Raw genomic sequence first — 17793 nt, forward strand, 5'->3', positions numbered from 1 at the left:
GCAATGGAGGAGGGAGTTACTTTTGCTTGGGATGTGGGTATAAGGGATGTGATTTTTGAAGGAGATTCAAAAGTGGTCTCTGATGCTCTTATGGGGTTGGGCTGTCCACCGGTGGCTGTATTAAATACCTTAACTAGAGTATCTCAAAGGCTTCAAGGTTTTAGGTTAGTCAAAGTTTCTCATGTGAAGTGACAAGGTAATAGGTCAGCACACATTTTGGCAAGTTACGCCAAAGAAGTTTTCAATAGTGATAACTATGTAATTTGGATAGAGGAAAATTTAACGCTGATTAAGTTGGTTTTAGCTCAAGATGTATTGAATTTAACTTCTTCTTAATAGAGTTGCAATCTTCCCATAAAAAAAATTAGTATAACTTTGTTCCAAAAAGAAAAACTAAGAATAATATAACTATTTTTTTTTTAATTAAAAGTTGGTTTATAATGGGAATTGGGAACAACCATATTTTCTTAAATTTCTATTTTAAAATTGTTTAAAAAAAAAAGTTACATTCTAATCATAATCAAAACTTAAAATTTACTGTTTCAACTTTCATATTTCTATCTTAATCTAATTTTACATTCGAAAATTTCACATTACATTCCCTCCGATTGGTTCTTTTAAATTTACATTTCCTCCCATTTTAAAAATATCAATTGATTCTTTATTACATTCCCCTCCAATTTTTAATATTTTCGCTTGCTTTTTCTCACGTAATGACAATAAAGAGCACAAGTGGATAGAATTTATAGGTAATTTTGTTAAAGCTCACCCTAAAAATAATACTCTTAAAGGCCTGATTGGTAGGATGACTTTTTTTTTTTTTTTCAAAACAGTATAAAAACAATTTTAAAAAAATTGAACTTAAAACTAGTTTTCAAATAATAATTTTTATATTTTACGTGTTTGGTTCCAACTTTTTAGAGCAATTTTCAAAATATTAAAAACAAAAAATAATTGTTTGGGAGATCATTTCTATTTTTGAAAATTTTAAAAATATATATTTACAAAAGTAACGCGTAAAATCTGTAGATTACTTTTTTTTTTTATGGATAATAATAAGAGAATAGAGCTCATCCTTTTTATTTTTTTATTTCTTTTTATAATGATAAGTTTTAAATTTGAAGGGTAGAAACTCTTTTTATATTCTGAAAATGCCCCCTTAGCTATTTTCAAAATCTTGTTCTAAATTAGGAAAATATGAGACTAGTTTTTTGAAAATTATGTTTAAAAAAATGTTAGCCAAACAATAAATTTAAGTGTGAGACCCGCCATTTTATGGATTGAAAAAAAAAAAAACTATATTTAAATACTCTTACCAATCAAGCCCTAACTTATTAGGTAATCTTCTTTTTTTATTATAAGCACACATGCTCACTTCTTTACACTATTAAACTAAGTCCATGGGATCCGTAATTGTTTTCTTTTTTACCAATTAAATGAAGGAGACAAGTAAATGAGACTTTCAGATATTAATATCAAGCCCACCTTAAATGGAGTTCGCTAATCTTTAAGGTAGCTTAGATAATTACAACTTTACAAGGAAAAGAGATTGTAAGTTTTTTTTTTCTTTAATAATTATATGTTCGTCTAGCTAAATTGTCAATGTTTTGATTATTAACCAAGGCATCGAGCATCTATATGAATTGAAGTTGGCCCATTTCCTATCCTGTGAACTCGTCAGTCGCATGAAGGACCAGGTATTGATTTCAAATGCTCAACAAAGAGAGACTGGTATAGTTAATGCAGCCATCCTCCGTGCAGTCAAGGAAGGGATTTTTGAGTTTGTTTTTGAAATTGTGAAAGCGGATCCACAACTTGTGTGGAGCGGGGATTCAAAATCAAGAAACATTTTTTCGGTTGCAGTCCAATATCGTCATGCCAAAATCTTTAGCCTTATCTATGGTCTTGATATTAAAACCGCTTTGGCGAGATATCCAGATTCCTTCTACAAAAATAACTTATTACATATGGCAGGGATGTCAGCACCTTCTACTGCACTTAATGACATCCCAGGTGCAGCTTTGCAGATGCAAAGAGAACTACAATGGTTTAAGGTTATCTCTCTCACTTTCAATTTCTCGGTCTTTTAAATATTGGCTATTTGTTCACTTAAACAACTATTAGAGTCTTTAATCAAGCAGTAACAGTAGGCTACAAAATGTTACTGTGGCCCTTTTGAATATTTTTTGTTGTTTTGTTGTAGTACTTTCGCTGGTACTGAAATTTACAAAAAAAATTCTATATTTTTATGTAAATATTTTATAATAAGTTTTAATTCATTACTTTAAAATATTAATACAAAAAACTAAAATCAAAGTAAAAAAAGAAAAGAAAAAAAACACAATCAAAATAAGAGTACAACAAATAAATGCTAGAACAATTAATAAAAACTATCAAATAAACTTATACACTCACATATACTTCAAACCTATGTGAGGACACTTGAAAGTTGTTTTTAAGCTACTTTTAAAATGACAAAATTTAGCTACAAAATGTGTTGTAGCCTAAGGTTACAACCTTACTCAATAAAATAAACATTATTACATATTTGAAAATTTAATCGTTGAATTGCATGTTCTTTACACTTTCCATACACATGCCAAATTTTGTATCAATCAAATATTATTTACTATATGATCTATAAACCTATATTTTATGTGTAATTTTAAACTACAAAAACTTGCAATTAAAACAATTTATTGATGACATAGCTATTGTTTAATTTTCTAAAAAAAAATTTAAGCAAGTTAGATATAAGAAGAATATGTAATTCAATGATGGATTTGTCGAAATTCACCTCTAATACAAAAAAAATTGGGGGCGATTCTTTAAGTTTTGAGGAATAGCATGATCATTTTGAAGATTTCATGAGACATTTTTGTCATTCAATGGTCTTTAAGGTTTTTATTTATTTATTTTTTTAAGGTGATTGTAGGGGCATTTAAGTGATTATAGAGGTTATTGAAGGTATTTTTTGGCCATTTGGAGGCTTCAAGAATATTTTGGTCATATTTTGTAAGTTGCTTTCATTATTTTGGATGTTATTATTATTATTATTATTTGGTTATTTTGAAGATCTAAGAGGTATGTTTGTCATTTTATAGGTCTTATTCTAGAGGATGATTTCAATGGGTATTTTTTTTTTCCCTCATCATGTTAGTGGTTTTAAGAGTATTTTGGTTATCTTGAAGGTTTTAGGGATATTTTGAAGGTTTTGAGAGGGTAAACAAATAATTTTGGAAAATTTAGAGGAATTTTATCATTTTGGAGATTTTAAGGGGATATTTAGATCATTTAAAGGTTTTAGGGGTATTTTGATTATTTTGAAACTTCAAAGGGTATTTGGTGATTTTGAAATTTTTAGGCAATTGTCTAAGACCCACAAGTAGAAAAAGCCCCCAAAATTTATATATCTCTTTACTTATGAGATTATTGATTAACTCATATCTTACTAAGTTTTTAATTAATTGGAAGTTGAGACCATTGTCCAAGTCAAAAAGGGCTTAATAATATGCTTAATATGGGTCTAATAATATACTTGTATTGGATCATGATCTTAAAAGCTTGAGTTTGAGCTTAAGCTCGGTTTGATTAATGAATCAAACCAAACCAAGCCTAGCTTAAGCTTTTGGATTTTGTGATGAGCTTAAGCTCAAACATTGTTTGTAGGCTTGGTTCAAGCTCAAGCCAAGTTTCAACATTTCATATATTTTGTCAAGCTAAGCTTAAACATTCAATATTAGATAAAGCGCAGCTTGCGTGTTTACAACCCTACTTTCGAATAGTAGTACCAACTAATTTATAAAAAAAAAAAAAAAAAAAGTAGTACCAACTAGATACAAAAACAAACAATAAAACATAAAGAGAAATTTTCATATAAATAAAATTAGTTAGAGTCTGTTGCTAATCCCTAAGCCTTTGAATATTTTATATTTGTTGCCAAGTTGAGCTTGAAAATTCAACACTTCACAAAGCTCAACTTGCACCTTTATAGCCCTACTTTCAAATACTAGTACCAACTAATTAAAAAAAAAAAAAATAGTTCCAACTAGATACTAAAAACTAAAAACTAAAAAAGGAGAAATTTTCTTATATTAAATTTTTTGAATAGGAGTCTGTTGCTGATCCTTAATTAGCTAGAATTACCTAATCCAACCTAGGTAATGATTTAAACCCCAAATTTTAAATTTAGGCTTAATATAGGTTAAAATGCAAATTAAACCCCTCTAAGTTTGACTGAAATAAATTTCAATTCTCTAACTTCACTTTCATTTATTGAGTCTTCTAAATTTTAAATTTATTCAATTCAGGCATTCCGTCCCATTTTGTTAAAAAATTTCCATTAAAAAAAATTCTTCTCTCATGAAAATAATCTATAAAATTAATTAAAACATTATATATATTTTTTATGGGAGAAATTTTGTATAAAAAATTCTTTGCTATGTTCATTAGTTAATTGCATACTTAAAATAATTTTTTAATAGAATTAGATGAAAGATCTTAATTGAATAAATTTGAAGCTTAAAGGATTTAATTGAATGAAAGAAAAGTTAAAGACATGAAATGAATTTTAGTTAAACTTAGAAAGTGCAATTTGCATTTTATCCTTACTTTCAATCTAAATTAAAAATTAATGCCCAAAGTAATCGAACTTTGAAGTCCTATTTTGAGTTTTACGATGATAAGTTCAACTGTATATAATTTTTTTCCTCTTTTTAAGGGATGAATCATCATTTTTAACATTGCCGACAGAAGAAGGGAAGGAAGAGAGATTGATAAGAAGGGAATGGCTTCAAACTTAAAACACGAAGAAAGTATAGAACAAAAGTATTGAGTACTACTAAAAATAAACCTTAAAAAATTAATTAAAATATTGATGTAGATGTGGAAAATTGTGGGAGCGGCAAAACTTATGTTTCAACATATTATAAGATCAACAAAAAATCAAAGGTTTCGGTTTCATAATGTGTGTGTGTATGTATATATGTGTCTGTGTATATATATATATATATATGAATTATAGTTAGTGATATTTAATTATGAAACTATTAAGTATCAATGTTAATATTTACTTTTCTTAAATTTCTATCTTTTTTAATGTTGCACTATTTTGGCTTCTAAGACTTTGTTTAAAAAATTTAGGAGGTGGAGAGCATTGCCCCTCCCAAGGTTCATTCACATTTAAACAAAGAGGGTTTGACTCCCCGAGAATTGTTTACGAAAAACCACAAGGACATGAGGAAAGACGGAGAGCAATGGATGAAGGACACAGCAACATCTTGTACTGTGGTGGGTGCTCTGATTGTTACCATTATGTTTGCTGCAGTATTTACCGTTCCAGGTGGTAACGACCAAAATAACGGCTTCCCAATTTTCTTAAATAAAAAATTATTTATGGTCTTTATTGTATGATTTGTATCCGATGCTCTCTCACTCTTTTCATCCTCAACTTCAGTCTTGATGTTTTTGGGAATCCTCACATCTCGTTATGCAGAAGAGGATTTCCTTGAGTCCTTGCCTAGAAAGATGATAATAGGCCTTTCCACCCTTTTCTTCTCAATTGCAGCCATGATGACAGCCTTTTCTGCTGCTCTCTTTCTTATGCTACATGAACAATCATGGATTTTCAAACCTGTCATTTGTTTGGCTAGTATTCCTATCACCCTCTTTGTATTGATGCAATTCCCTCTTCTTGTTGCCATGGCCAATTCAACTTACGGACCTAGCATCTTCGATAGGAAAACGAAGCGTTGGTTTTAACATATTTATCAATTGTGCTATATGATGTACTGGTGTCATGTTAATAATTGGGATATACCAACTAAAGATGAAGTTTTTCTTCTTTTTTTTTCTTGGAAGGTAACTGTTGAATGTTTAGCTCCAATTGCATACTTTTTTATTTTTTGGTTTTGGACATAATATAAGTCCATTATATAAATCATGCATCTATGTTGCTATTCTTTGACATTTATTGTTTTAGTTACTTTGGGGAAGGATAGAATAATGCCTAATATTTCAATAGATTACCCCCTCAACAGGACTTTACCTAGGTTACAAGGTTATCAATGTCCATCATCTAATAACTATTTTAGTTATTTATATAAAAGGAATCTTTGATATCATAGGTTGCTTATGGTTGAATTTGATATGCTACTATTTTCAATTTTAAGAGGTATTTTTCGATAATGCAATAGTTATAATAGAGAGGAAAAATTTGAACCCTAGAAATGCCAACCAATTGAGCTATAAAGCTCTTGGTAGGTTACTTACTAATAAAGTAGATAAAAACTCACTTATTTGTTTGCTCTGGTTCAATGAAGTTATGGAATTTAGTGATAAATTTTACACGATATGAATTAAACCACACCGATAAACAGTTAACCACATATATCAATACCAAATTTAAGAGTAGTAAATATGAAAGCAATATAAGTAAGGCACAAAATTTGATAACAAAGTGGAAAACTAAAGAACTTTTTTATTTATTTATTTATTTATGGAAATACCACTTCTAGGACAAAATCTTGTAGAATATTCACTATAGGAATAGTAGTTAAAATAATCTACTTACAAAATATTTTTATAGCTAGATTCTTTATTACAAACCCTGCAAATTTCCTGCTTGCCCTTTCATCGTAGTGACCTTAAAACATCTACAATCTTGCTAAGCGAATTCTCCATGAACTCTTTATTTGCACAAACCAGAACCTCTAGCACTCTAAAGAATCTCCTACAAGAATTTGTTGTAGCGAACCTCATCATAAAGGATTTTAGTTTACAACTTACAAGAAGGGTTTTCTTAGTTAAGCACAAGGAGAGAAGGCACGTGGTTTTATCTGAAAGCTCAATGTGTGGCTACCTTTTATCTATAGAACAATCGTGCGAAGTATAGGCTACCTTGTTGGAAATTCTAGTCCAAATGAAGAAAAAAAAATGGTTGGATAGCAGGTTTCCGCAATCTCACACAAATGAGCCTAGAACAAATGATCGGTGAAGTATCGAGTTCCTTTATTATTTCGCATGACCGAGATTCACTCACTTGAGCGAAGTACCTCAATCACTTGTGCAAAGATCCACTTTTACTAGAGCACAATTCTCTAAAATAGAGAGCAATTTTTAACAAACTTTTACATGAAATAAAATACACCCTAATGATATGTTTGATTATAACCAATGTCATGGAACTAACCAATACTGGAATCAACCCCTACTGTGCACAGACTGGTGCTTGAAGAAAATCGCCCCTGTATAGCTCACTTATTAATTTATTTTAATAAATGATCAGGATTTTTACCCTGTTGATAAGCAATTCATTAGTTGGGAGATGGGCTCATGTTGGGGTCATTTGTGCGTAATGTTAACAAGCCTAATTAAAATTCCGACGTTTTCTGGTAGCTTTACTTTTTATTTATAAATACCGGTTGCTTGTTTCTGTGTACAGTGCCTTTTTTATTTTGGGGACAAACTACAATTGTTCAGGCTGCATTTGAAAATATCACAAAAGTGTTTCTAACTCCATTGACACCTTTTATTATTTTTAACAAGTACAACCAAAATTCAAATTCCTCTCCCCAATTATAGTTACTGTTAAATTATAAAAAAATTAAATTTTAGAAAAAACATTTGTAAGCACGCCGCTCCATCAAGAAATGAAGGACTCCAAATAGTGCATAGCAAAAGCATTGTAGCACATCAATTGATTGTGAAATTCACCTCTAGTAGGCAACTATTTTTACAATTACTCTTGTATTTCATTTCATTTTTTTTTATATATACCAATTTAATGTTTCAGCAAATTTAGCAAAAGAATCCACATACATCTGTTGGTCAAGACAAATCGGCCTTTTTCACTACTGAAATCGCTCCTATATGACAACCACTGGTAAATAACTAAATATATCTGGTAAAATATATACTTGGATCACCACCAAACCAAAGTACACAGCCGTTTTGCGAAAGAAGAGTCACACTCTTATTTAGCATTTTGCATAGCAAGTATTTTAAATAGCAAATGCATCCAGTATAATCTGCTTCTTTTATTCTATTCACCAACTTTTTTCCAATAATAGGTAGACACATACATGCGATCACCTATATGGCTCTGTAAAAGGAACCTCTCAGGAACTGAACCACAACTCACTACAAAAGGAGAGTGATGTGTACCACCAAAGCAGAGGTTAATGGCCCGTATCATCTTCATTATCACAAACACAGAAGGAGAAAGAGATCAAATCTACCGCTTAGGTTCATTCAAGTTCTTTCCCTCAAAATATTCACCCAACATTCGTTCAAGATCCTCTGTTCCGTACTTGATGTACTTTTGAGGGTTCTTGCCACTCTCAACTAGAGGCCTGTAAAACATCCGAAAGCAAGTGTAAACAAGAAAGTAATGACAGAGTAACGAGGAATCATTAGACAGCCAATGAAAAAACAATCCATCTACATGTATTTTGCATAGCTTTGGGTTCAGTACCCTAAGTCATCTTTAGCTCTCACGTAGAGCTTTTCTAGAATTTTAAATATGACCATTTAAAAAATGTGAAGAATGACAACATTCATGTGTTTCATTTATCCATTACTGTTGTTTGAAAATTTCTAAATAGACCTCATTATTGACTTTGTAATAAGCACATCCTGAAAGAAACATCTTTTACACACACATACACAAACACATGCTTGTGTGTGTGTGCAAGTGCATGTGTGTGTATTACTTCAAGTATGAGAAAACGCAGCCAAAACGTTTTACAAAAGATCTGTAGGCAGGCAACAACACTTCCGCAACTGCAAGCCTTAAGAGTCTCTCAACTCAGTGTCAAGAACTGTCCACTAAGATTGCTTTTGATGAAGTTCCTCAATTGCATATTGAACGTCTTGAACCTGAGAAATCCCACCAGGTCAGAACATTTGTGACAAAAATTACTTGAAAAACTCCTATAAAGATTTTGCTCGTTATCAACCTGTCTTTCACCAAAGCTCTAGAAACTCCACTACTATTTCCTCCATCACCACCTACTGAACTCCCACCCCTGGATGAGGTTAGGCGTTGGATAGTGAGGCACTGAAGAATATGCAAAGGAAAAAGGCACCTGCATTTAGCAATACGAAACCAAGTTCCTTTCCAGATCAATATTTTAAAGGGAAATAAGTATTCTAATGCATTAAGCATAGTCAGGACAGGTTACATATCGAGGGTGTTCTGATTTTCAACCATTTAGGACAGCATAAGATGTCAAACTTCAGCGTAAGAACTCAAATTAACTATGTAAGCTGCTTCAAGTTTGATTGATAGCTGTAAAAAATTGGTAAATAATCATAAGTCAATCATTTGATCGACATTAGTAGTTAAATCAGACAAAAAAAAAAAAAAAACTGCTCAACTCTCCACAGGGAAAATAATAATAATAACCTAACATATAGGATTATGGCAAGATGAAATCTCATAAAAATATGTGCCAATTTGACATATGTGAATTCTTTGTGGGCTATAGTTCTAGGCCATGAGTCTTTAGTCTAATAGTATGTAAGCTCAGTAAACAAGCTTTCAAGTGTGTTTGGCATCTACTTATAAATTAAGCTTTTAGCTTTTTTTTAGCTTTTATGTACAGATTTTTAAAATCTCACTTTTTTTTTTTTCACATTTTCTAATACTTTCAAATTTTGTTCAAGGTACAATCATACTTTAACACATTTTTAGCAAAAAGTTTTTAGCAAAAATTTAGATAAGTTGTTCCCAAGCGGACACTTTATTTAGCATTTTTTTAGTTTCTCAAAGTTAAATAATTTTTTAATTAGAATCCTAATATCTTCTCTTTCTCTCTCCCTTTAGTGTTACTGATCACAAGTCTGAATAGCTTCTAGTCTCAGCCTTTTTCTTTCCCTCTGCTTTTTCCTACCAATTTTAATGTTTTTCACAGCGCTGCGACAGACCCAATTTTTCATCTCTCTTCCAATCCTAAATCAAGCCCTTTTCTCCTACCAATTTAAAACCCTTTGGGAGTTTATTAAGGAATTGAATGGAATGGAATAGAATATAATGGATTTAGTAGGGAAAGGAATGGAATAGAATTTAAAAATCTTGTTTGGATGTTATAAAGTAAAGGAATGGAATGGGATGGAATGTAAGTAACATTGTTTAGAAGTGACATTGGAATGAATGGAATTGAATTATTTTATAATAACATTACTATTATACCCCTTATTTTAAAGAACATAAAAAATAATCAATGAAAACTTATACTGAGCAACATCCTATTAACATATCAATTTCCAGATATAAAACTAAAATAATTCTAGTTTAAGGAAAAAGAAAATTTTATTGTAACTAAAAAACAAGTTATGTATATTTCTATGTTGTAAAACAATTCCCGCATCACATATTTATTCTCAACAAATAAATATTGTCTAAAAATGCAAACAAATATTTTTTTTTAAAAAACTCATGTAATGAGTCTTGCCAAAACAAAACAAAATAACATAATCCATTCCAAAACTAAGATTGGCCAAAAAATCCCACACTTTTTTAATTTTTAGGCCTAGACATCAGTGTCAATAGGACACATTTGCGCTCATGATCTGGGCAACCAAAGAACATCTCCTTATATGTTGGATTTTCCATCAAAAATATGTAGGCCTCAGCCTTTGATATTGGATCTAAGTCCAATACGCCCAAAGCTGCGTGAACTTCTGCTTCATATAACTTTGAAAAGCACTTTGCCATAACCTCAGTCGCCCTATCAATTGCCTTTGAGTCATTTTCAAATGACTGGGAAATTACATTCCCGAGTTCATCATCTTCTGCTAGTTGTCTTTTCTTGCTTTTAGAAGACATTGCATCTTGTGATGACACTTGAGAACGTGCAACATTAATTTCTGGTGACCTCTGATCATCTTCCACTTTAAAGTTCTCCAAAGAAACTTCATTTTGAGAAATCAAATTATCAATCTCATCAATAGTGGTCAATGCAGCATACCTAGCACGTTTCTCCTTTGCAGTTTCAACATGATCACCTGTTGCTCTATCTTTAGCCCAAAGTTGTGCCATCTTAGAGTAGTTGGGCGTAGGTGTTGTCATCCACTTCTTGGTTGCATGTTTAGATTGTTACAAACCAAAAAAAATGGTTAAACAACAGATGTAATTATGTAATACAAAATTAAACTCACAAAAAATGGTAATTTACCGCTATGAGTGGCTCCCAAACTTCTGGTTCAACTGTCCATATATTTAAAGAATCATTCCATCCAAAACCACTCAATCCATCTTTAAATATGTCATAGCATTCATGAAAATTCTTCTTCAGTGTCTTTTGTCGATTTTTCACCTTATCCTTAGTAATCTCCATGTTAAAATTTTCAACCAACTCTTTCACTATGCCATCATATGCCTTAGAGGTAAATGTTCCATTGACTCTACCACCTATGATCACCTGATGTAAAAAAGCATCCACTAAAGCATCATCCATAACACTACTCCATTGTACTTTCTTTACTTGGATCTCTACCATTCTTCTTTGATATCTTACCCATGCTATTATTAATAGGACAAAAAATACATATAAAATATTTTGTAAATATTAATATTAATTATCAAAAGATAGAGAGCAATATCAAAATGAAAAGAGAAATTTGCATAACATCTAGGTCTAAGTAATTGAAACATAACATAGTCTTAAATAACATGACAACTATAAACACAAAAGCTATCACATTTGGACATAGTTTTGCCACATGGCTAATGCTATAGAATCTCTTATAATATCTCATTGCCTAGCATCCTCGTCATCTTCTCTTGGAGTAGGGGCCGCACGTTCACAATGAGAATGTAAAATCTCTTCATCAACTTCAGCAATAAGACTTTCATCAGGATCGACACCCATTAAATAATTATGAAGTATGCAGCATGCTAAAATGATTTCATTTTGTGTGTCAACACAATAACTAGGCTCTGTTGTACTTGCTATGATAGGAAATCTCTTTATAAGTACACTAAATGCTCTTTCAATAGCATTGCGCAATGACGCATGTTGCAAATTAAACAATTCTTTAGCATTTTCAGGGGGACGAATAGAGTACTCTTTTAAATGATAACGCACTCCCCAATAAGGTGCAATCAGACGACTTCTATTCATGTATTCGGCATCAACAAGATAATATTTACCTGTTAAACAATAACAATTGTTAATTATATACTATAAATTTTTTAATTATAAAGAATACATCCTAATACGTATTTGAATTCAATTTACCTTGTGGGATTTTGAAATTATCGTTTCTTGTTAAAACACTCTTTATTATTCTCGAATCTGAAGCAGTTCCTTCCCAACCCGGTAATACGTACGTGAATTTCGAATCAAATGAGCATGCTGCCAAGACATTTTGTGTTGGGTAACCTTTCCTACCCCGATATCTTGGTGCATCCTCATTAGACACTTTGACACGAATATGTGCTCCATCAAGTGCCCCAACACAATCTTGAAATTAAAAATATCTCTCAAAGACATTTACCTTAAAATATACTTATACTAAACAACTATCAAATATATAATATATACATGATATATTTACCTTAAAATATGGATAGTACCTACTACTCTATAATATTTCAACTGGCACTTGGGTTCCATCAGGTTGTCGAAGGAACTGATCCTCTAACATAATTATTGATCTTAACACATTATGAAAATGGCGACTAATGGTCTCACCGGAACGACAAAAAAAGGACATTGTACGAATCTTCACATTATGAGATAGAGTGTGAAGAAACTTGGCAACTTGCTCTTCAACTGTGACACGTTGTGTGTCTTGAAGATCACCGTCTCTTCGCAAACTGTCACACAAACCTTGAAAAGCTTGTGGACCCATGGGTATTACATTATAGCATTTTTCACTAGATCTAAGTCGATGCATTATTTCACCACGAACTAATTGTCTTTCTAGGGCTGATTGTGTAGGAATGTAGGGAACATGTCTTTTCAAACGTTGCATTCGATGAATAATGTAGCACAAATAGCGGTATGAACCATGAACCAAGGCTAGTTTCCGCATATATTTCGAAAAAATTATGGTCTTAAGTCCCTCATCATTCAAATCCATCTAAATAAAAAAAATAGTTATGATATTATTCAGAGTCCTAGTCAAAGAAGTTACAGGCACATGTTCTATTTATTATAAAATTTGGACACTTCACAATATGTTTTTGATAGTTTTTAAAATGTAAATTAATTTTTTTTAATTATATTTTAACATATAATTAAATATATGAACAAGAAACAGTATAAGACTTGAATACATTGAAATGAATATATTTTAAATATATTCATTTTAAATGAAACAAAGCCAAGGACACCATTCAAGTAGCACTCACAAAAATAAGATTTTGTTTTTCCATTTCAAAATCTGTCCATTATGCCAATTTCATGGTTCAAAATCTTATTTTTAGAATTTAATAGCATATAGACTGCCATGTCCTATTCCTTATATCAAATCAAAAACAATAATATCCTACTTTTCATTACCAAAAAAAAAAAAAAAAAACATTATATGTTAGCAAATGATATACTGCGTTTATAGTTCACCAACTGATATACTGCCATGTCCTATTCCTTGTATTAGATCAAAAACACCACGTTTATAGTTCACCAAATGGTATACTATATTTTGCTACACAACAAAGAAAGACGTAAGCAAACCATCTTTTTTTTCAAACAGCCATGCAGCATGCTCAAACAACTATCATATAATGACAAAACATTATTAAAGTGGACCACAAAACATTAGCCATACAGCAACCAATATCATTTATATGTCACTCTTTCATCCGTGGACCCCATAGCCACCAAACAGCATTTTCTCTACCCACTAGCCACCAAACAGCCCCTGATCATACTTTAGAATACTTTTTTACCTAAATGCTTGATACTATGAATTCTTCCAGTATAAAAATGGTCGCCTGTAAATACCCACCAAAAAAATAAACCCAAAGAATAGTTGCTTGTAATCCAAGAGTTTTCCTTTCCACATACTTCTCAAGAACTACCAAAATTGCCCTTCAAGCCTCCTTTCAGGGATCTTCTGTAAATATTCTTCACAAGGCTTTCTATTGAATTGTTATGTAAATAAGAGAGAAGCTCTCGTCTTTATTTTAAGGCGGCAGCACCTCCCAACAAATTAGAACATGAAAGCAAAGTCTGACACAACTAAAAAATTAAAAGTAAAAGAACAAATATAAAAGGATAAGAATAGAAAATAAAGATTTAAACAATGAAAGATACTAATATAAAGATACATTTTTATTTTTATTTTATAGGTGGATACATGTGAAGTCACTATGACTTTAACTGCTCAATCATCAACAACTAGAACAAAGTAGAATGTATGAAACTAAATTTTACCCTGCCACAAAAAATGGGATTATAGGAATAACATAGCTTGTCAAAGGATGGATAGTTCCATCCAAGACAGCAGTTTTAGTTGCATCCTTTTCAACAGCTTCTTCAAAATTTCCAAAGGTCTCTTGAGCTGTCTGAGCGAGCTGTTTTCTCAAACCAAATGCGGAATCTCTTATTTCACTGCAAGCCTTACCTTTGAAAACCATTTCAATCTGCAAATAAATTCAGTTACCTAAGTTAATAAACTGATTTGTAGGCTTGTAGCACTCTTGAAATATGACTTCATACAAAGGGCAACTGCTAATTAAGCATAAGAACCTGTTAAACCTTGAAATCCTTTACAACTGAAATAAAAGGTAGATATTATGTAAGAATGACATGATAAATGATATATAGTGCAAATTATTTCATCAAATATAATCACATACCCAGAATTAGGGCAATGTAGAAACCATACCATTCTATATAGGACCGAAACAGAAGGGAAGCTTGTAGGATGATTTCAAAATTAAAGAATGTTTAAATTGATATATTTAAAAGATTAATAGGTAGCACCAAAGAATTAAAGTCTATTTGCAAAATTTATCTTCTTCTCCTGCCCCTCAGAAATTGTCAATTTCTTTCTTCAATTAAAAGAAACACATTTTGAATTTTTTGGGAATAATTTATATAATCAAAGAAAAGCATCAATCTAAAGAACTTAGTAGATACATACATTTTAAGCAAAATTTATCCACCTCATATTGAACAACAGATTGGGGGAGAGGGTTGCAAAGCTCTTTATTCAAAGAGTTGAAAATTTATCAAAATATCACTCCCTACATCCTTTTCTTAATTGGTTCTCTATCCCATTTTATAATGTCCTAAAATATGATCTTTGAAAAGTTAGATATATAAGGATATATAAGGTACACAGGATATGTACAGGAAATTTCTTTAAAGAGGGATTCTTTGAAAACTATGAATGGATTACAATCAAAATGAGAGGGATTCTATGAAGTATAATATACGATAGAATGGATACCACTAGCTCCAAGGATCCTAGACTTTTCAAACAACAATCTCAGAACAAAATTTTCAGCTCCATCCAAAATAAAATGAAATAACTATGAATTTTCCCAGTAGCCTTGTCATCTACCCTGGTCCCAATGAGTCATAAGCAGAAATCTTAGTGCAGGTTTCTATGGATTAGTAATATCAACTATACCTCTGAGTGAAGCTCTCGCATTATCTCATACATGTCCAAAAGTACAAATAACTTCTCTGGTGATCTCTTGCTCTTGGCAATCGCATCCCCAAAACTAAGTAGCATTGAAACACTGCTCGCAGTGACCTCACCCAAACACTGATCCCTGAGAGAATCAAAGCCTTCAAATATTTGATCACAAACTATCCGCTCTCCAGCATAAAGCAGTTTGACCTGTTCATGCATAACCATATATTCAAAACATGAAAACTGCCAAATTTCTTCAAATTCCAGACAAGTAATTACAGCAATACGCATGAAATGAATCCAATTCTCGATTTTGGCCTCCAAAACCTCCCATTGCATCTTCTGAACATCCTTTTGCTAAGTTTTTCAACTCCCAATTTTCGGAGGCTTTCTTCTAGAACTGAAGAATGAGTATCCCTAAACAAAGGGTACTCGTTGAACATCTTGATACATCAACTTAAAAATAACATGGTTGTGTGGGTGCTCAAAATTATCACTACGGCAAAGTTAATTTTTTTCGAGGGTCAAAACCCTTGAAAAAAGTATTAAAAACCCTCAAAATAATATTATTTTGAGGGTTTAACTGACCCTTGATGACCTTTGAAACAAATTCCCTCAAAACAGAAGTTTCTATTGTGACCCTTGAAACCGAAATTTCAACAGCCTACATGACTCTTGAAACAAATGTTTTATCTTTATCGAGGTTTGGAAACCAAAGAACAATAACCTTTTTTTGAGGGTCTCCCAACCCTCAAAATAAGGTTTTCTCTTTTCAAAAAAATAAATAAATAAAAACCCATAGCCATGCACATAGACTTTAAAGAACCACATATTAAAAAATCTATATTATACCAAAACACAAATATCAAAACAAAATTCAATTAGCTTTCCAAGTTACTAAATTGTTCATTCTTGAAGTTTATGTAGACATTTTCACATTAACATAAAGGAACTTAGTATTTTAACTAGATAAAGGAGGAAAAAAAAAAAAAAAAAGGAAGAAGAAGAAGAAGAAGAGAAATGAGTACAACCTGATGTACTAATGTTTAAAGGGTCTCACATAAAAGATTCTGCCTTCTCCTGGTACTTCTCAAATACTGATGCATAGCCACCAACTTTCCCTTGCATTAAGAACTGCAAGGAAATAGACAAACCAATTAATCATGCACTTGTTAATGGTTTAGGTGTTTGATTGAAAAATTGTCATACAATGAAGTCCATATTGACATGTGATTTTCAAAATGTAACATGTTTCTAAAAAAGCAAATTAAGTAGCATAGTTCAATTCGTGAGTTATTATCTTAACCACAGGTGTCTAACACACAAATACACACACTTACCCACTCTATTTTGAACTTAATCAACTTGACTTGCACCATAAAACTTTCAGATTTTTGAGAAATGTGCGAAAGGACACTACAACAAAATGTATTTTTAGTGACGAAAATTAGTGAGGAAATATTTTTCGTTGCTAAAAATATAGCTTTAGTGACAAAATATAAATTTCGTCACTAATAATGAAAAAAATTATAACATTTAGCGACGAAAAATGAATTTCGTCGCTATTGTGATCTGAAAAATGGGCGCCAGTGGAGGGAAACTTTGGCGCGAGTTTAATTAGTCTATAGTGACGAAATATTTCGTCGCTAAAAGTTGAAATTTTTAGTGACGAAACATTTCGTCACTGTAGGTATTGCTGTGGATAGTATTAGTGACGAAAATCTTTTCGTCGCTATAAAGAAAAATTAGCGACGAAAAATATTCGTCACTAAAAATAATAATAGTTTTGTACTTATATGTTTTTAGTGACGAAATCACAATTCATCACTAAAAATATGATTTAGTGACGAAATATGAATTTCGTCTCTAAAAATCTTAATAAAGCCCGGTCTTTAGTGACGAAACTGAAATTCGTCACTAACATCTTAAAAGCCTAATTTCAAAACTCAGCTAAACCACAAAACATTTTCAATACCCAAGAGCCATTTCGGTCCAAAAAAAAAAAAAAAAAAAAAAGCCCAGAGCCATTTCGCTTCAAGTCGCCGGCGATTGGCGATGCTTCAGGTCGCGATCGGCGACGCTTCAGGTCGCGATCTGCGACGCTTCAGGTCGCAGATCGTGACGCTTCAGCGTCGCCAACGATCGGCGACCTGAAGCGTCGCGATCGGCGACCCAAAGCGTCGCGATCGGCGACGC

The 17793-nt window shown here is 31.8% G+C and overlaps 1 protein-coding gene, 1 long non-coding RNA gene and 1 pseudogene across 2 annotated transcripts in view; 2 read left to right on the forward strand and 1 right to left on the reverse strand.

Moving 5' to 3' along the window:
• The window catches only part of LOC142615298 (uncharacterized), a 32076-nt gene extending 26138 nt beyond the window's left edge, over positions 1–5938 (forward strand). The window contains exons 7-9 of the mRNA XM_075788035.1: positions 1624–2054; positions 5143–5289; positions 5456–5938. Coding sequence (XP_075644150.1) covers positions 1624–2054; positions 5143–5289; positions 5456–5461 — 584 coding nt within the window. The 3' untranslated portion in view covers positions 5462–5938. The remainder of the gene's footprint in view (positions 1–1623; positions 2055–5142; positions 5290–5455) is intronic.
• The window catches only part of LOC142617131 (uncharacterized), a 65703-nt gene that overhangs the window by 27088 nt on the left and 20822 nt on the right, over positions 1–17793 (forward strand). The window lies entirely within an intron of this gene.
• On the reverse strand, positions 14384–16040 carry LOC142615300 (exocyst complex component EXO70A1-like; annotated as a pseudogene).

The sequence above is a fragment of the Castanea sativa genome, chromosome 11 (assembly GCF_040712315.1).
Source record: "Castanea sativa cultivar Marrone di Chiusa Pesio chromosome 11, ASM4071231v1".
Taxonomy (NCBI): Eukaryota; Viridiplantae; Streptophyta; class Magnoliopsida; order Fagales; family Fagaceae; genus Castanea; species Castanea sativa.